This window comes from Leopardus geoffroyi, chromosome B1 (genome assembly GCF_018350155.1).
Source record: "Leopardus geoffroyi isolate Oge1 chromosome B1, O.geoffroyi_Oge1_pat1.0, whole genome shotgun sequence".
NCBI classification, from domain to species: domain Eukaryota; kingdom Metazoa; phylum Chordata; class Mammalia; order Carnivora; family Felidae; genus Leopardus; species Leopardus geoffroyi.
In genome coordinates, this window is record NC_059327.1 from 161,156,546 (window position 1) to 161,177,053 (window position 20,508).

Genomic DNA, 20,508 nt, shown 5'->3' on the forward strand with positions numbered 1-20,508 from the left:
TAGTTCAGTTGGTTGAGGGTACAACTATTGATTTTAGCTCAGGTCACAATCCCAGGGTTATGGGGTCAGAGCCCTAGGTCGGAGCCCCATGTGTGGAGCCTGCTTAAGATTCTCTCTCTCTCTCTCTCTCTCTCTCCCTCTCCCTCTCTCTCTCGCCCCACCCCCCCGCCCCATCCCAGCTCACACATTCTCTAAAAATAAAAAAACTTAAAATAAAAAAAAAGACTAACAAACTAGTAAGACCCAAATGTAATACCTGACCTAGACTAGCTCCTCCTCTATGGGAGGGGGAAGAACTGCTACAGAGGATATTAAATCAACTGACAAAACTAAAATACAGATGGTAAAGCATGTATCCATCTATTCCTGTATATGAAGATATATGTGTATATTTATCTACTTTATGTATCTGCATATATAACATGTACATGTCATATATATATATATATATATGTATATATATATAAATATATAAATTATGTATGTAACTACACATATAATTTTTCTTAGATATAGACAGGTAAGTCACACAGGCTAAAGCACTGGGGTAAAATGCTAACAACACTGAATTTGTATAAAAGGTGTACAGGTGTTCTTTGTACTATTTTATTTTTGCAACTTTGTAAATTTAAAATATTTTCCATAAAAGGTTTTAAAATTAAAAAATGGAATGTAGTGAGCTTTTTTAAATCTCCTAAACTCAGTTTTCCTTCTATCTTCAGATAGTCTTAAAATTAAAACACCCTGATACTTACTGATCCTTACAGGGCCATCTTTTCTGCCTTCTGCCTGACATCTCCATGGGAGAGCAAAAAAACTACTTGGCATTGTAACTTTTTCTTCTCCTGGTTACTCTCCCTCTATTTCCTATTTCTTTGGAAACTTTCCCTCAGACACTCAAGCACTTTTGCTCTGGGAACAGTGAGATGTTACTTCTCATTAAGCATGGACTTTGCAACCAGTCAGAACAGAGCTACAAACGCACTGGTCCTTCTACATCGCGGCAGTGTTGAAGTTCCAAGAAAAATCTGGAGTGAAGATAGAGATATGGGACTCACGGACTTTTAGGTAATTAAACTGAGAACACTCAGCACAAGGACGTTAGTGTGAAGGGGAAAAAAATGGGCCAAGGATACAATGGTGGGGGATGTGAATATTTACTGGTACAAAGTGTTTTCGAAGAGAAACAGAAATATAACAATAAGCAAATGGTGTCATAGAAGCCAAGAGAATAAAGAGGTGGGGAATGGCCGTGAATGTGGCCTGCGGGGGCTCACTGAAATGAAAACTGAGCTCTAATAAGGGAAGCTGGTTACTGAAGCCTTTGCAAAGATGTCAGAAGCAGAAATCAGATTACAAGTGGCTAAGGAGGGAAATGGGAGAAAGAGCAGAGTGTGTGCTCAGAATATGAGGAGGAAGAGCAGAGTAGTAAACTCTACTCTAACATGGGGGCGCCTGGGGGGGCTCAGTCCGTTAAGCGTCCGACTCTTGATTTCAGCTCAGGTCATGATACCGTTCTTGGGATTGAGCCCCGCATCAGGCTCCATGCTGACAGTGCGGAGCCTGTTTGGGACTCTCTCCCTCCCCCACTCACGTTCTCTCTCTTAAAGTAAATAAAAACATTAAAAAAAACCTCTGAAGTACACAGGATTCTCATCATGCTGTTGTCAAATGGCACGGAGGGGCAAGGTAAATGCCCCCAGCTAAGTGAGGGGCTGAGCAGGAATGTGACCCCCCGCCCCGCCCCCCCCATGTTTAGCCCTCCACTGGCGTATAAGAGACAAGAGCTGCAAATGTGCAATCTCCGAACCGGGACTGACATACTCCCAGAGATTCTCAAAGACTTCACGAGGGGACACAGATGAATATTTTGCAAAAGAATCTATTTCCAGAAGTTCAACTTCCATAGGTTCTCTTTCCTAAAATTCATCTGCCTAAAAACATGCTTGTGGTTAAGGAGTCCTGCCGGCTTCCCTTTCTCACATCCCTTCTTGGTTGCCGTCTGTCTCCTTTACAAGGATGCCTTTTACCCAGCCTTCTATGGTGCATTTCCCCACAGTACGGAAAAATAGATGTCCTCGGGCAGCAGAGAGGGGGTCTAAACTACCGTTGTCTTCAATCAAAGCATAAATCAGACACAAGGCTTTGGGGCTTCCCTGTCTTATGCAAGTTTCTGGTAAGGTCATGACATCAGAAATAATGGCATTATGTTTGTTGGAACTAATGGTCATGGCATTAGAACTAGGGTACCTGCAGGGCCCCTGGGTGGCTCAGTCGGTTAAGCGTCCGACTTTGGCTCAGGTCATGATCTCGTGGTTCATGAGTTCAAGCCCCACATCTGTGGTGACAGCTCAGAGCCTGGAGCCTGCTTCGGATTCTGTGTCTCCCTCTCTCTCTGCCCCTTCCCTGCTCACGCTCTGTCTCTCAAAAATAAACAAACATTTAAAAAAAAAAAAAAAAAAGAAAAGAAATAGGGTACCTGGGCCTTGATAGGAATGACAATTTTCACTGAGAAATTGTGCCTCTTTCATTCTCCAACCAGTGTAAACAATGCATGTTCCCTAAGGCAGAGTCTTGTTACACGAAGCAAAGAGATCATCAGAAGGAAATACTACAGCCCTCGGTGTCTTATCTCGCCCTTGTGGCACTCTCATAGCTGGGTGCCATGCCTAATCCAGCCACCTATCATCCATTTTAGAAGAATTCTAAAGCAGATGGTTGTCATGGGGACGCATATCATGTTCATTTATTTATTTTTTTTTTAATTTTTTTTTCTTTATTTATTCTTGAGAGAAAGACAGGGTGTGAGCCAGGGAGGAGCATAGAGAGAGGGAGAGACAGAATCTGAAGCAGGCTCCAGGCTCTGAGCTGTCAGCACAGAGCCCGATGTGGGGCTCGAACTCACAAACTGCGAGATCATGACCTGAGCCGAAGTCGGACGCTCAACCGACTGAGCCACCCAGGCGCCCCATCATGTTTAACATTTAAATTCAAAAACCAAGTCAAATGCTTTGTGACCGAGAGTCACAGGATTAGATGATTTACTATGGACCTTCTAGAACTGCTATAGCAATCAGGTAACGTGGCAGACATTTTCCATACACTGAATGAGCTATATCTGCAGCTCCAAGGTTCTGGCAAAACTATACTTAAAATATGTGATGTGATACAATTTTTAAATAAAATCCTTTATTGGCAAAAGTACACACAAATGAACAATATTTCAATTTTCTCAATTATTTCTAAATATAGCCAGTTAAACAAAGTACTCCTAAGTAAAAGACTAACATGTAGGGGCACCTGGGTGGCTCAGTCAGTTAAGCGTCCAATTTTGGCTCAGGTCATGACGTCATAGTTCATGGGTTTGAGCCCCGTGTCCAGCTCTGTGCTGACAGCTCAGAGCCTGGAGTCTGCTTCGGATTCTGTGTCTCCCTCCCTCTCTGCCCTTCCCCTTCTTGAGCTCTCTCTCAAAAGTAAATAAACATTGGGGCACCTGGGTGGCGCAGTCGGTTAAGCGTCCGACTTCAGCCAGGTCACGATCTCGCGGTCCGTGAGTTCGAGCCCCGCGTCGGGCTCTGGGCTGATGGCTCAGAGCCTGGAGCCTGTTTCCGATTCTGTGTCTCCCTCTCTCTCTGCCCCTCCCCCGTTCATGCTCTGTCTCTCTCTGTCCCAAAAATAAATAAACGTTGAAAAAAAAAAAAAAAGGCTTAAAAAAAAAAATAAAAAATTAAAAAAAATTAAAAAAAATAAAGTAAATAAACATTAAAAAAAAAATAGGGGTGCCTGGGTGGCTCAGTTGGTTAAGCGTATGACTCTTGATTTCAGCTCAGATCATAATCTCATGAGTTCGTGAGATCAAGCACCATCTCGGGCTCTGTGCTGACAGAACACATTCTCTCCCTCTCTGTCTGCCCCTCCCCACTTCTGCTCGCTCTCTCTCTCTCTCTCTCCCTCAAAATAAAGGAATAAGCTTTAAAAAAATAAAGATCAGAACTGAGGCGACACCCTGCTTAATTCTATCAACAGAAATATTCATCCAAGGACATATAAGCTAATTTAAGAAGAATAGTTCTATCATTTCATTAAAAGATGCATTTCCAAACTTTAAAAAAATGTGTTGGGTAGTGTGATATATTAGCTAAATATACATAATACAAATGTATGTAGTTTGTGATATAGTTTGCTTTGATCAACTGTACTATTAATAACTATAATCTGTAAAAAAATATTAACATTTGAAGACTTAACAAAGGAAACTATCGGTATCTTTTTTTTAAATTTTTTTTAAAATGTTTATTTATTTTTTGAGACAGAGAGAGACAGAGCATGAACAGGGGAGGAGCAGAGAAAGAGAGGGAGACACAGAATTCGAAGCAGCCTCCAGGCCCCGAGCTGTCAGCACAGAGCCCGACCCGGGGCTGGAACTCACGGACCATGAGATGGTGACCTCAGCCGAAGTCGGACGCTTAACCTACTGAGCCACCCAGGCGCCCCTATCAGTCTCTTTTAAAATTCACTTTATATGCAAATTTTTGCTGCAGATAAATGACAGTGTGATCCATAAGAGATTTTCAAGGAGAAAGTCATAATCATTAGGGTAAAATTCTATGAGGAAAAATATACCAGAAATTAGATCTCTGCAACCCCTTGAACTTAAGATGACACGCTTTAGATAACTTCCACATGAGAGGCGTGCAGAGTTTTTCCAAATGAGACACAAGTAAAGTCTGCAGACCACCGCACCAGCCTACAGCACAGGTGCGCAGCGTGGCCAGCGGGAAGGGGAGACAGGAGAGGGCAGGGCAGGAGACCAAGGCGGCCCTCAGCTGAGGAAAAGGAAGTGATCAGAGAGAAGAGCGGGGGAGCCCAGGGCACCGGGTTCTGAGGAGGGAACAGGCAGAGAGGCCAGCTTTCAAGCTACCCTCAAAGTGAGAGAAGTTTAAAAAATAAAATCCTCCGATACTATTCATACTCATTCTGAACGATGACTTCACCACTTAACAACTCTCTCCACTCTCCCTATTTCCTGTGTCAGAATTTCCTTTGGAAGAAAAAAATTGTTTTTATTATGAAATATGATTAATGCTTTAACTTCTAAAATGTGTAAAGTGGTCAAATTATTTTAATCAGTAAAATACTCCTTTATTTTAGGTTTAAAACAACTTTAACTTGGACAGGTGTCCAAGCAGCCAGAAACAGAACTTGTTCTGTACATGAAGAACTAAGCTTCAGATGTGAGAGATGCTGAGGGGCAGAGGACAGAGCACCTGCAATATAGGATCTCGCTTAACACGGACCACAACCCTACAAGGGAAGTAGGCTTTATCCTCTCTGTTCTACAGACGCGGACACTGAAGCTCGCAGGTTAAGGAACTTATCATTAGGCCACTACCCGGCATCAGGCTCCAAACCAAGTCTGGCTATAAGGGGAAAGCTCCCGGCTTTCCTCCCAGCTTGGGGTGGCTTTGGAATTAGAGACTCCACTCTGTTTAATTATTTAGTGTTAACGTTTACTTTCGCATGGTCTAATTCTTTGAAAAAATGAAGTCTGTAGAATAGAAACACAAACTGGGAGTCTAAGAACATTTTATAATGTAGTAAGAACAGCGTAACCAAACACAGTAACTATGAAATGTCCTTCAACAGCTACTGGTTTCCAACATGTCCCTGAAATGTATTTGAGTCCTATTTCTAAGGTATCAGATATAAACCTATCTGGACTAAAAAGAAAAAAAGCCAGGATACACACAGTCATAGCAAGGATAAAAACAAGTGAAGAAATGAGAAGTATGTGTCTTGGCTGTGAATAGCTGAAAATTTAACTTTAGAAGTGCAACATGGTTTTCAGCGGTTTATGTACCAATACCATATTCTGTTTACTAAATTCTGGAACTCTGGGAACCAAACTGCAACCCAACTAGCTGGATGATTCCATGACTCAACGGCCCACACCACGCTGTCTCCTTAATCCACTGAAGTCATTAGGAGGAAAGAGCACACTCACCTGATAAGCACGTCATCAGGCCCAGGGCAAGCATGGCCCCAGCCAACACCGTCAGACGGTTATAGCGCATGGCCATGATGGCGGCTATGAAAAATGTCTTATCACCCAGCTCAGATACAATGATAACTGATATGGCAGCGACAAATGCATGGATAAATCCCAAATTTGTCTGGGTAGCTGGATCTTCTTTATTGGAATGAACCGGGGCAGCTGGTGTAAATCCTTTCTGAAATAAAAAAAAATATATATATATGTATGTATCAGCTACTTCTTGAAAAAAATCATTACTTAAAATTGTTTTATTTTTGAATGCGAATTAAGGTTTTTTCTGGCCATTAGACTTATTTCCTGCCTAAGCACTGTGAAAGCCATTTTTTAAAAAAATTTTTTAATGTTGGGGCGCCTAGGTGGCTCAGTCGGTTGAGCGTCCGACTTCAGCTCAGGTCATGATCTCACGGTCTGTGAGTTCGAGCCCCGCGTCCAGCTCTGTGCTGACAGCTCAGAGCCTGGAGACTGCTTCGGATTCTCTGTCTCCCTCTCTCTCTGACCTTCCCCCATTCATGCTCTGTCTCTGTCTCAAAAATAAACACTGAAAAAAATTTTTACTTATTTTTGAGAGAGAGCAAGAGACAGAGTATGAACAAGGGAGGGACAGAGAGAAAGGAGACACAGAATCCAAAGCAGGCTCCAGGTTCTGAGCCTGATGCGGGGCTTCAACTCACAAACCAGGAGCTCATGACCTGGGCTGCAATCAGATGCTTGACTGACTGAGCCACCCAGGTGCCCCACTCTGAAAGCCATTTGTAATGACCAAAACCTCTAGCTGATGGATGCCACAATGCAGATCCAAGTACAAGTCTACAAAATAATTTTTTTTAAAAAAGAGTAGAGACCAGCTATAGCCCCATACTAAAACTACCTTATTTTCTAAGTATTTGTGATTTGAGATTTAGTTCTCAGCTATGTCTCATTCAAATTTTTACTTGTAACTTGAGTGGAAGAGCCAGGTATGTTTATCAAGCATTCAGGTAACGGAAAGCTGAGAGAAATTCCGTTAACACTTTAGAGGACAAAGTAGGTTCCAGAAAGCTCTCAGCAGACTAGAGCAAGAAATGGCTCCAGCTAAGATGAGGTTTAATGTAACTGGATATAAAAATATATAACTTATTCAACACCAAAAAACCCCCAATAATTTGATTAAAAATGGGCAGAGGACCCGAACAGGTATTTTTTCCAAAGACATCCAGATGGCCAGGAGACACATGAAAAGATGCACCACAACACTTGTCAGGAAAAGGTAAATCAGAACCGTAATGAGATATCACCTTAATCTGTCAGAATGGCTAGAATAAAAAAGACAAGAAATAACAAGTGTTGGTGAGGATGCAGAGAAATGGGAATGAACCCTCATGTGCCTGGTGGGAATGCAAGCTGGTGCAGCCACTGTGGAAAACAGAATGGAGGCTCCTCAAGAAATTAAAAATAGAACTACCCTAAGACCCAGTAATTCCACTACTGGGTATTCACCCAAAGAAAACAAAAACACTAATTTGAAAAGATATATGCACTCCTATGTTCAATGCAGCATGACTGACAATAGTCAAGACAGGGAGGCAGCCTGTGTCCATCAACAGATGGATGAATAAACATGTGGTACACACACACAGTGGAATATTACTCAGCCATAAAAAAAGATGAGATCTTATCATGTGCAGCAACACGGATGGACCTAGAGGGTATTAGGCTAAGTGAAATAAGGGAAAGACAAACACATGTGGAAGACCAAAACAAATGGATAAACAAACAAAAACCATGAACAGAGTCATAATTACAGAGAACTGATGCCTGCCAGGGAGTTGGAGGTAGGGGGATGGGCAAAATGGAGTGAATAAGTCACGGGAATAAAAGGTACAGCACAGGGACTATAGCCATGGTACTATGGTAGCCATGCATGGTGACAGATGGCAGCTACACCTGTGAGGTAGCATAACACAGTTGTTGAGTCCCTGTGCTGTGCACCTGAGATGAATATAACACTGTGTCCACCTCACTTCAATAAAAAAATTAAAAACTATTAAAAAAATAGACACAGACAGCTGTATATACGGATGGTCCTAGGCTAAAGTCTAAAAATATCCTAGGAGACGTAATGTGGTCTAATAAAAAAGATAAACCGAAGTCTTGGTCAGCATTAATAAGGTCATTTTAAGCTGAAAACGTGACCAAGCTCAAACAAACAACAGGCACTTCAAGTACTTGAAATAGTGGCAAATCCATTATTCTGTGCTGCTCAGTTCTTACCAAAGTTTTGTATGGCTCTGGAGCAGCACCATGAAGAAAGCACTGCACCCCCGAAGATCATCCCAGACAGAAGAGGCTCTAAAACCAGGGACTGGCAAGCTACCGTGGGGCCAAGTCCAGCCTGTGTCAGCTAAGAGTGTTTTTTATATTTCCAAGGGGTTGCAAAAAATAAAAACAAAGAGGGACGGAAGGAGGAGGGCTGGAAGAAGGAAAGGAAAATTATGCAACAGAGACCTTAAGTAGCTTCAAAACCTAAAGTATTATCTGGGCCATTAAAAAAAGTTTGCCAACTCAGGCTCCAAAACAATCAAATGAGGGATTAGGAAGGACTGGGGGCCTCTGTTCCAATAACCGCAAAAGTCTCTATGTGTATATTTACTCTGTATGATCGCAAGAGGTAGAACTAAAAAGTCCCAGGGGGGGCGCCTGGGTGGCTAAGTAGGTTGAGTGCCCGACTTCGGCTCAGGTCACAATCTCTCAGTCTGTGAGTTCCAGCCCCGCGTCGGGCTCTGTGCTGACAGCTCAGAGCCTGACGCCTGCTTCATATTCTGTGTCTCCCTCTCTCTGCCCCTCCCCCACTCATGCTCTGTCTCTCTCTCTCAAAAATGAATAAATGTTTAAAAAAAAAAAAAAGTCCCAGGGGACCGGGGGAGGGCGGCACCTGGGTGGCTCAGTCATTTAAGCCTCTGACTCTTGATTTTGGCTCAGGGTTCATGAGTTTGAGCCCCACACTGGGATTCTCTATGTGTGTATGTGTCTGTTTGTCTCTCTTTCTCTCTCTCCCTCCCCCTCCCCTACGCACATGTGCACTCTCTCTCAAAATAAATAAATAAAAGTTAAAACAGACATCACAGGTAGCAGGTTTGGTGTCAGGTTTTAGCTTAACACAGGGAAAAGATTTCTACCCCCAGAGAGCCACCTGAAGCTGAGCTGGGCTGCTAGAGAAGGTAGGAAATTCCCTGCTCAAGGTCACCATTCCAGGGAAGAGAAGGACCACTTACAGGAAAATTCTCAGTGTGCATGTCATTCCTCAACTAACAACGTAAACTTGTCCCATTCCACAGTGAAGATCAGCAAGATTTAAGCATTTATGAGACTACAACTTTGAGCTACAAACTGGGGAAATTTAACATTTTAGAAAATATTTGGTATTAGGACTAAATCAAGAAGGACAGCCTTGGAAGTCGGCTCTTGAAGAAGTACCATTCACAGAAATTCTGGCCTTCTCTCCATTACCATTTTAGTTCCATCTATGCTGATGTTTCTTTAAAAATGAGCTTCCTTTCTCTTCAAATACTCTACAGTCATTAAGCATCAAAAAATATATATATAAGCATTGCAACTTGGCTCTCATTAATGCAACCATTCTCCTCTCTGATACACCTTTTGTATGAAGAAACGTCTCTGTAAAGTATGTATCATCCGAAATCCAAGAAAATGTTTAGGAATAAATATACGTTGTTTATGATCAATTAGGTCCAAGCTCAAACAGAAAATGTTTACTTGTAAAAACAAAACAGTGACCAAAACTACATATTTTTATGGCTTTATAACTCCCTGCTATAAAACCTTGGCCACATTACTTCGCCTCTCTGTTGCTCTGTGAAAAATGAAGACGACAAAATAAAATTTGCCTCCTGAGTATGACAAGAGAAAACAAAAAACTACATACTCTTAAAAACTTGCTATATACAGAACACAAGAAACTCAACTTGCAGCTTGGATATCCAAAAAGATAAGTGTGAAACCGCCAACCACGGTGAAAAGAATGTAAAACCAAAGTATCAGGGTATTATGGAGGTCAATTTTTAAAACTTAAAGTGCTAATAATAGGGTCAGAAAATTATCAGCTACCATGCGTTTGCTGTCAAATGCCTAAGTGCTTACTGTGTGCAAGGAGCACATCCTTTTTCTAACTCACCGTCTGGGTGACTTGTAATGGTTCAATATGTGGCTGTGCTATCAAAATGCCTGGGTCCACAGCCAAGGCATTATCAGTCGACCTTGGGCCGGGAGGTCTGCCTCCCTGTGACCCAAGCCCCACTGTAAGATGAGGGGTACCTACATTTACAGACTTGCTGTGAAGACTGAGTTAGTAACACATAAAGCTGCTAGGATGATGCCTAGAACACAGCAAGGGCTCAGCTACAAACAGTTATCTCAGCACACCACAACACAACCAGTTTAATCTCTGTAAAACTAGGTTCACTGTTTTAAGAATGAGCCTTACGGTCCATATGGAAGGATAAATAAGCCAGAGGAGCTTATTTATTAATAGCTTATTTATTAATATTATTAATAATATTATTAATAGTATTAATAGAAAATACTGCAAGCCACATAATTTAAATTTTCTGGTAGCCACATTTTAAAAAGTAAAAACAGATAAAACTTTTTTTTTTTTAAGTTTCTACTTATTTGAGAGAGAGAGATAGAGCATGAGCAGGAGATGGACAAAGAGAGAGGGAGAGAGAATCCCAAGCAGGCTCCACGCCATCAGCATAGAGCCCTATGCGGACCTCAATCTCAAGAACCATGAGATCATGACCTGGGCCAAAACCAAGAGTCGGATGCTTAACCAACTGAGCGAGCCACCTAGGCGCTCCCAAATAAAATTATTTTTAACAATATTTCCAATACATCCAAGATACTACTCTGGAAGCATAGCATTCTTTTTAGTTTTATTTCCACACTAAGTCTTCAAACACTGTTGTCGATCTACTTGCCACACCCGTCTCACACACATCTCAATGTGAACTAGCCACGTTTCAAGTGCGTAAGAACCGCCATGGCTCATGGCTCTGGTTCTGGGCAGTGCAACACAAGAGCACGTGAAAGTTTTGGTAACCACAAGCCTTCAATGATGTAGCCCTACTGCCCCTCCTACCCCCTTTTCATTATTCATCGTGATTCCTCAAGATCCAACTTACACAGAACCTCATGAGAAAGGCCTAACCCAACAACTCCAGCCCCTAATGATCCTGTTCCCCTCAAGGAAAAGTGAATGCATACTGTGGACAATGTGTCATGGCAGGCATATGACTGAAACAAAGTTTAAGATAGGAACACTCAGGGAGTTAATCTTTTTGTATTAGAAGCATGTATAAATATAATGTTATAATTTGTAATAATAAAAGACAAAATAACACAATGTCCATCAATAGGGAATTGGTTAAATAAATGGTAGCTTATTAGAATACTATATTCTAAAATATAAGTGAAAAATCAGGATCTTTTATATATATTAATAAGGAAAAATCAGTAAGATATTTTTAAGTTGGAAAAAAGCATGCATTATGTATACAGTCATCGTATGTATGTCTGTGGAGGGGCACAGAGGTAGGTAGGTATATATAGCATGTATACAGTTGTTATCGCATGCCAAATCTCAGCAAACAGTTACCAGTGGGTGTTTACAGGGAAGAAACCAGGATGACTAGAATAGGGGTTGACAAACTTGTTCTTAAAGGGCCAAATATTTAATCTCATGGACCACAAAGCCTTTGTGATAACTACCCAATCAGATGCTGTAGCTTGACAACAGCCATGGATAATACTTTAACGAATGGGCATGGCTCTGTTCCAATAAAAAAACTTTATTTACAAGACAAGGAGCCTGTGGTAAACTGCAGTTTGCAGAGCCCTGAACCAGAACACCAGAGGAGGAGACATACTGTTTCACTCTACATACTTCTGTACCTTTTGAGTTGTTTTTATTTTTTTAACCATGCACATAATTACAAACACCTGTTGTGCACCACTTCAAAAAGATCTCTTGACCCAATCTCTTACCCCCCTTATAGAGAACCAGTTCCTTGAAGGCTGCAACTGGCTTCAGGCAGGTCCAACCAGAAAAGTAAGAGCTCTGTACTTATTCACTACCCGGAAGTATGGAGAAGTTAACACCTGTGGGGCAACCTTTGACCAGTGGGGGAAGTCGGCCCTAAAATTCATTTCATAAGCCTCCTTCAAATTCTCAGCAGGATTCAGTACGAGCCACTCACGGAGTGATTACCTTGAAAATACATTGGGGTGCATGCACTTACCTCATTCCCAGGACTGACCATTTGAAAGAATGCAGGCATGTCCGGAGAACGGGGAGTAAACCATCAGATGAATGGCTGGGGTAAGATAAGAAAGATAAGTTGAGCCCAGACTGAAAATCCTGTGTGTTCAGACTGGCCCAGAGGCAAGAAAGAAGCCCTTAAAAGTTTGAGTAGATGTCACAAATATGATTAAGGCATTATGACTAACAGATCAGGGCAGAAAGTAGAGAATGGTAGCCACTGGACCAATTCATGAGGAGGTCAGCTGCATAAGACCAATGTTGAAGACAAGTTAGGGAAGGGAAAATTCTGCACCTGAAGGACAGGGAAAACATCAACATAACTTTAAATGGAGTGGGGGGCGGGAATCAAAGATGATGGTAAGGTTTTCTGCTGGGTTTACTGGGAGAAATATTTGTATTCCTACAAAGCATGTGGGACAGAGGAATAAAAATAAGGGGTTTGGTTTCAGACACATTCAACGTGAGGTGGTAAAAAGCATTTCAAATGAAGGTTTCCAAGAGGCCGTCAGAACCAGGATTCCTGATTTGAAGCCAGCACAGCCTCAAGGTAAGTGTCTGGCTGCTGGCAGCCTAAATTGATCAGCTAGAGCCCTGCAGGCAGAGATTTCCAAGGCAGAGGGAGATTAGATTAAGTGGAAACAATGAGATTTAGAGAATGTCTATACTTAGGGAAGGAGGAGGAGGAAGAAACAAAAGAACAACAAAACTGTCTTAGTTATTTATAGAGCAGGCAGGCAAGCACCACAGATGGTCCAGTTGGGGGCAGTCACCATTCGCTGAGCGACTAACTAGATGCCTAGTATTTTCATTGTTTTTCTTGATACTCAGAAACCTGAGAACTATTATCCCAAATGAACATAAGAAGACGGAAACTTATGAAGATCCAAGTTATACAGCCGAAATGGGGTAGGACTCTCAAAGAGGAGGGTTAACAGTGCGAAATGACCCCTGGAGGAGGCAGGTCGGTAGGCTTTAGGTACTCTTCAAAAACAGTTCCAATTAAAAGACAGCGACCAAAGTCGGATAAGGAAAGACTAAAGCAAAGTGAAGAAGCCGCTAAATCCCTAGTTAGAAATTTGGTCTGTAAAACTGAAGAGGAGAAACCAATACAGGCAAGTAGTTAAATTAACAGCCTTGTTTCCCCTTTACCAAATAGGAAAAAGCTGCGGCCATGTGTCAGCACACAGGAAGGAGCCGAGGAAAGAGAGAGAATAAAGGTACTGAGGAAGGAAAGTACCGGAAGTCAGAAGAGAAGAGGCACATGGACACAGAGCAGAGGCATGGAACGGATGACAGTCTTGTCCCATACGTGGAGAGAGGCAGAAAGTGTGCGCACAGAAGCACTTATGTCGGCGTTACAGGAGGGTTGCACGCAGGGACTGCATTCTGGTATCCGCTATCCAGTTACGACATTAGAACAAAGCAAGAAATGAAGCACCAGTGTTTTCCTTGGTACAGAAACCACTACTTCAGTATTTTAATTTGGGTTTGAGATGGAAATGATTTACATCTTGAGAGCAGAGTCAACACCTCATAATTGAAAAAAAATTGCTGAATAAAACTCATCTTTACTCAAAATTAGTTCCAAATGAAAAAACTGGGGCGGGGGGGGGAGGGGGGGGAAGAGGAGTTCCCTCATTTAAAAAGTACTCTTTTATGCTTTCCTGATCTTCAAGAAAAGAAAATGGCAATGAAAACAGTAATTCCTACTGAGTCCTACAGTTCAAATGAACACGTGAGGGCGAGAACATGAAAGCTTGATGGGAATCTCCACCTACACGTGACAAAACCAGAGAAGAGAGGAAGACGCTTCCTGTGAAACCAAATCTAGGCAGCTACCCAGAAAGAGACCGATCTAGCAAGAACACAAAAATAAAATCGTTCAACAAAAGTTATCACACAACAGGTGAAATTATTTGGAGATACAGAAGTCTAAGGGAAAATGCTTAGAATGGGCTCAGAACTGTCTCCTTGCCATTATTTTATTGTATCAGTCAGAAAAGCCTTTTCCAGAAAGTAGAAAAATGTGCACAAAAATATACACGCAACTTAAACAAGATACCACGGGAGACAGCCAAAGCATAAGAGACTCTTAAAAACTGAGAACAAACTGAGGGTTGATGGGGGTGGGAGGGCGGGGAGGGTGGGTGATGGGTATTGAAGAGGGCATCTTTTGGGATGAGCACTGGGTGTTGTATGGAGACCAATTTGACAATAAATTTCATATACTCAAAAAAAAATGAATTAGATAAAAAAATAAATAAACAAACACAAACAAGATACCACGGATAAACCTGGTTTTAAGAGATTGTATTAAAAAAGGATAAAATTATATTATAAATTTTCACTGTCATGTAAGTTATTTTTATTTGTGAATGTTAGGTTTGTTCATTATTACTATTATTATTATTTATTTATTTATTTTTTTTTTGAGAAATAGATGGGAAGAGGGACCGAGAGAGAGGGAGAGAATCTCAAGCAGGCTCCAAACTCTGCATGGAGCCCACCACCGGGCTCAATCCCACGACCCTGGGATCATGACCTAAGCTGAAATCAAAAGTTGGATGCTCAATTGAATGAGCCACCCAGGCGCCCTTATTTTTTAATATTTTATTTTTAATGTTATTTGTTAATTCATATTTATATGAATTTATAAATACATTTAAAAAAATTTTTTTAATTTATTTCTGAGAGAGATACAGAGAGCGAACACAGGGGAGGGGCAGAGAGAGAGAGAGAGAGAGAGAGAGAGAGATTCTTAAGCAGGTTCTGCATGCTCAGTGCAGAGCCCAATGTGGGGCTCAAACTCGTGAACTGTGAGATCATGACCTGAGCCAAAACCAAGAGTCAGACACTTAACTGACTGAGCCACCCAGGCACCCCATAAATACATTTTTTAAGTTTATTTGTTTTGAGGGAGAAAGAGCACGTGCAAGCAAGGGAGTGCAGAGAGGGAGACAGAATCCCAAGCAGGCTCCACGCTGCTAGCACAAAGCTTGACATGGGGCTTGATCTCATGAATTGTGAGATCATGACCTGAGCCAAAATTAAGAGTCAGATGCTTAAGCAACTGAGCAACCCAGGCACCCCAATACATTTTGTTTTAATGAGTTTAACAACATTATTTTTATACATGTTGTATATTTATATATTAATATATTTATAAATTGAGATTTGAAATGTATTAAATGTATTTAGTTTCACTGATTTTTTTAAATGAATCACTTTGATGGATAGAATACCACCAAATAAATTCATCAACATAATTATCACTTCATTTTGACACAGCAATCAAGAGTAGGACAAGAGCCACCTGACAGCCTCTAGCTTCGCTGTAAAGAGGCTAGATAGAAGTGGGAGGTTGGGCTGGATGGAGCAGAAGTGCAACTTCATGAAAATGGGAAAAAGTTTAAAATATTGGACGGAAGGCCTTCTGACAGTTCAAAGATAAGAAATGCCAAGAAACAGGGGCACCTGGGTGGCTCAGTTGGTTAAGTGTCTGACTTTGGCTCAGGTCATGATCTCACAGTCCGTGGGTTTGAGCCCCATGCTGTCATTTCAGAGCCTAGAGCCTGCTTTGGATTCCATGTCTCCCCCTCTCTCTGCCCCTCCCCACTCACACTCTGTCTCTAAAAAAACGAATAAATGTTAAAAAAAAAAAAAATTTAACAAATGCCAAGAAACAGTAAAGCAGAAATACAATAAGAATTTGTATTGGGTGAGGTAATAGGCTTTTGTGGCTTTATCAACAGTGCTCTGCAACCAGAGCAGCTCTTTGGACTTCCAGAATACGCAGCAAATTATAAACTGCCTGATCTCCCTAAACTAAAGGGACTTAATGCTTCTTGTATTACATGCTCTGTCCAGGGAAAGAATAAGAAAAACCGGAGTAAGTCACTAGAAGCATAAACTGCATAAAGGAAAGGATTCAAAGTAGTCAACAACTACTCTTTCCATGGCTTTGTAAACTGAGGTTTATTTGTAACTAGGAGTAGAGAGTGAACTTTTTTACCTGGTTATAGAAAAAAAAAAAAAAAAAATACCCAATGTAGAAAGCCCTATCAGAAGTTCAGCTATCTTACTTCAAAGCACCCTGGGAGATATAACTATGTTATTACATCTCACACCTGAATGCCTACCAACAAAGGAGAGATTTTTCCCCCCTCCATTTTCAGAAGTCCACTCTCACACAGTGGCATGAAAAAAGTAAATTTAAATATCCTACCCTTTTAAAAGATCTACTGGATGTAACTACAAAGCAAAATGGTTGAAACTTTCAGATATCCAGCAATGCTGGGCCCTTGCTTATATGGTTCTTAGACTGAACCCTGACCATATCTTACCTCTACCAACTGGACAACAAAAGCAAATGATACTTATATTAAGTAGTTCAGAAAACATGACAGAAAAATCTCTTCTAACATGCTGTAGTACTGTAGAGAAAAAAATTCTGAGCCATATCAAAGTTAGATGAAAATATAATTAAAACAAGATCATTAGATTCTACCATACAACAGAGAGTTTAGAATAAATTCCTATCTTAAAAGAACCACCAAGAAAACAGTTGACTCTTGAACAGTGTGGGGCTAGGGGTGCTGAGCCACTATACACTGGAAAATCTGCATAAAGCTTTGGACCACCCAAAAACTCAACTACTAATAGCCTACTGTTGACAGAAAGGCTTACTGATAACATAAACTGATATCAATTAACACATATTTTGTATGTTGTATGTATTAAATACTGTGTTCTTATAACAAAGCCAGAGAAAAGAAAATGTTAAAATCATAACAGAGAATATTCATAGTATTGTATGGAAAAAAAATCCATGTATAAGTGGACCCGTGCACTTCAAACCCATTGTTCAAGGGTCAACTGTATATCAAAATATTAAAGACAAAAATCTTATTAGATTGTGCCTGCCTCTTCCCTTCACATCTCCAGTTTTAAAGACAAGCATCCTTAAGACCACTTAATACAATCATTGCATACTGCTGCCTTTATTTTACAAGTCTGGATTTTCCCTGTCTAAAAGGGTATTATTTTTTTTATTAAAAATTTTTTTAATATTTATTTATTGAGAGAAAGAGAGACAGAGCGCGAGCGGCAGAGAGGCAGAAAGAGAGAAGGAGACACAGAATCTGAAGCAGGGTCCAAGCTCTGAGCTGTCAGCACAGAGCCCGATGCGGGTCTCAAACCCACAAACCAAGATCATGACCTGAACCAGTCAGATGCTTAACCTACTGAGCCACCAGGCGCCTAAACGGGTATTATTAATAGCCACACCTACCACTATTTATATCTCAAAAATCACTATAGGACTAGAGCTCTGATGAAAAGGCCTGGAAAGTTACATTCAAAATCTCTGCAAATTACTTCACCCAAACTAGTCTTGTTTGAAAGTAGTAAGTTAATGACAGATGAGGATTTTAAAAGACAGAAAGCTAAATGATAAACACTAAGAATACATTTCATGAATCAGCATTTCAGTTCAAGTTCAGAAGTGGAAAAGGTGAGCAGGGTCAGCTGAGCCCAGGGGTAACAGGCAAGAGAGAAATCACGTTTAAACTGGAAGTTATGGGGAAGTCTTCACAGACAGTAGGTGTCTGCGGGTTCCTGAAAGGTGGGAAAGGTTCTGACCAGTGGGCTCCAGGCTCACTGAAGCCTTTTTTAGGGAGACTGTCATCTGGGAGACTAGCCCTGGAGCACAAGGCGTGTCTCAGGTTAGAGTGGTTTGAGTATTGCATATGAGCAAGGGTGCCGTGGCTAAAAAAGACTGGGCGCCACCTCAGGAAGAAACATCAACATCCTGCATTAGAGGATGGACTGAAGTCAGTATGCGGGGACAATTCACTGAGGATTTCTGAGAAGTAAAACAGAATTCAGTTTTAGAAAGATTAGTTGGGCGGCAACGGGCCGAATGTAGCCTGGGAGGCTGAGCGCCAAACCTCTCCTACCAGAAGAGACCACAGAGGCCTCAATTCAGGAGTCCAAATTGGAAATGAGGAGAAAGCTTCCCCGATACAGGGAAGACATTTAAAATTGCCGCCGAGGTTCTGGACACAAGTGACTAAGTGATTCCATTAACATAAATTAAAGTCGTTAATAAGGCCAAACGACAGGGTTCTTTCTGGTATGCTTATGAATTTAGTTTTGGCATCCCCTACGCTGCAGCACTCTGTACTGTCAAAGACGGCTTATTCCTCTGCGTTCCTGAGGGTTACTTCCTGCAAGCCAGAGCACGTTTTTAAAAAGTGAGAGTCACTCTTCATAATCCATATATATTTGGCAAAAACCACAGGTCATACAAAGCTGAATTTGGGTAAGCAGCTGGGGATGAGCGTTTTCAACAATGAAATGGCCGATGTTCTCATCCTCAGGGAATACGAAAAGCCTCCCACTGTCCTCTGTTACAAACTTTCTACCCGGAACGAGTACTTGCAGCTCTTTAGGGCACATCTGATCATCAAGACGCCCTTTCCTCAGCAGCATCCCGATGCTCCCGGACCTGAGGTTTACAGCGGGCTCCTTGCTGGGCGCTCCCATCCCCTCCCCCATAAGGAGCCGGGCGAGGCCGGCCTGACCCGGGAAGAAGGGCCCTCCGCCGCCTCCACCCCAAGGAGCCGGGGCGGGCTCCCCTCCCCCCGCCGACAGCCGGGGCCGGGCGCGGCGCTCCCGGCGGCCGCGAGCCTGGTACCCGGTGCACCGGCTCCGCAGCCGGCCCGGCCCGTGCTGCTCACCTCGGCCCGGGCAGGCTCGGGGCCCTGCACGGCCGCCGGCTGCGGCTGTAGCTGCTGGGCGGGCGCCGGTGGTTCCTTGTTCCGAAGGCTAAGGTCTTCGTCCGGGACAGCGCTGACGCCGGCCGGGGCCCACAGCAGCGCTAGCAGCAGAAGCAGAAGCAGCCGGGGCGCCGATGCGCGGCCACTCCCCCGGGCCGCCGCCGCCATCCCGCTGGCCGAGGCGGCCACGCACGGGCGCCACAGAAGGAAGTGCGGGCGACGGGAAGCCTCGACTCCGAGCCGCCCGGGCAGTGCGTCCCTCTCGCCTCGCCGCCCCAGCTTAGCGAGAAGCCGGCACCATGCGGTAAGAGGCAAGGGCGGGCGAGAGGCTTAGCGCAGGCCGGCGTCGCAGCCGCCGGCTCAATCCTCCCCCTTTCCGGCAGCGGCCACAAGACTCCGCCAACTGTCTCGTTGCGGGCCAGCCCAATTCCTCCGGGCCCCGCCCCTGCCCGTGACGGCCTCCCATTGGCCGGGCGTCCGCCTCGGCGTCGTGACGTCCCCAGGCAGGTTGAGGTGCGGCTCGCGCCCTCCTCCCATTGGACCCAGCGCTCCTGGGAGGTACCCGGCACCGCGTGACGTTCCTCTCCTCGCATCTTCCCGCGCCCCACGCGGGGTCCTCTTCCCCCGAGGCTGCCCACCAGCCCAGGGCCGCACGGCTCATTGCTTCTGCTCCCACCCGAGTCTTCTGCCCTAATATCCGGGCCGGCCTACGCTTCTCTTAGCCTTTCCTAGATGTCAAATTAGTTGGAGCGCTCCGGTTACGTGGCACTCGCTGCGGGAACCGCCACACCTAGCCCAGTTCCACTCTCCTCACTATTCTCGGTGCCGCCTCCAACGTGCAGCCTTCTATAGAGGACGGTGGTCTTACAGGGTGAAATGCGATTGTTTCAAACCTCTGAAATGGGACTTCGGAAGTAACAAAATACTCAAGACTTGTTTTAGATATTATTTGTTTGCCTAGAATCATCCCCAGACCAGAAACATTTAAAGCCTTTCCATTTTGGATGTTTTGTGGTGTACCTATCTTAGACTGGCCTCTTAACTTGGTTGGCTTTTGACATTGGGTGTTTAGGCGCGGCAAAGAGTGGAAAACGGGAAAGGATGGTTGTTGGTTGGGCTTGAAAGTAGTTTTACATCTTAAACAGACAAAGTTGAGCTACTTAGTTATCAGAAGTGTGACTAAGAGCGTGCTAACCATGTACCAAGCAATATTCTAAATACATATATGTCCACGTATTAAACCTGTACTTTGTGAAGAGCTACAGAACAGTATCTATGAAATGTGGGAACAAGAAATGAATCTACCAAAACAATCCGTGGCAAAGTGGGCAAACCTACTTTGAGTTCACTAACAC

At 43.0% G+C, this 20,508-nt stretch overlaps 1 protein-coding gene across 2 annotated transcripts in view; it reads right to left on the reverse strand.

Annotated features, from left to right (window-relative positions):
* Window positions 1-19,587, reverse strand: part of TMEM165 (transmembrane protein 165) — a 36,194-nt gene extending 16,607 nt beyond the window's left edge. The window contains exons 1-2 of one of the 2 annotated variants that reach the window (XR_006711455.1): window positions 19,115-19,579; window positions 6,005-6,230 (exon numbers count right to left, since the gene is read on the reverse strand). Coding sequence is in view for 1 of the 2 variants with exons in the window: in XM_045474018.1 (XP_045329974.1) it covers window positions 6,005-6,230; window positions 19,115-19,321 (433 nt within the window). In the remaining variant the exon portion in view is untranslated. Of the gene's footprint in view, window positions 1-6,004; window positions 6,231-19,114 lie in introns of both variants that reach the window. The other variant, XM_045474018.1, reaches the window with a different exon arrangement.
* Between the last annotated feature and the right edge of the window lie 921 nt (window positions 19,588-20,508).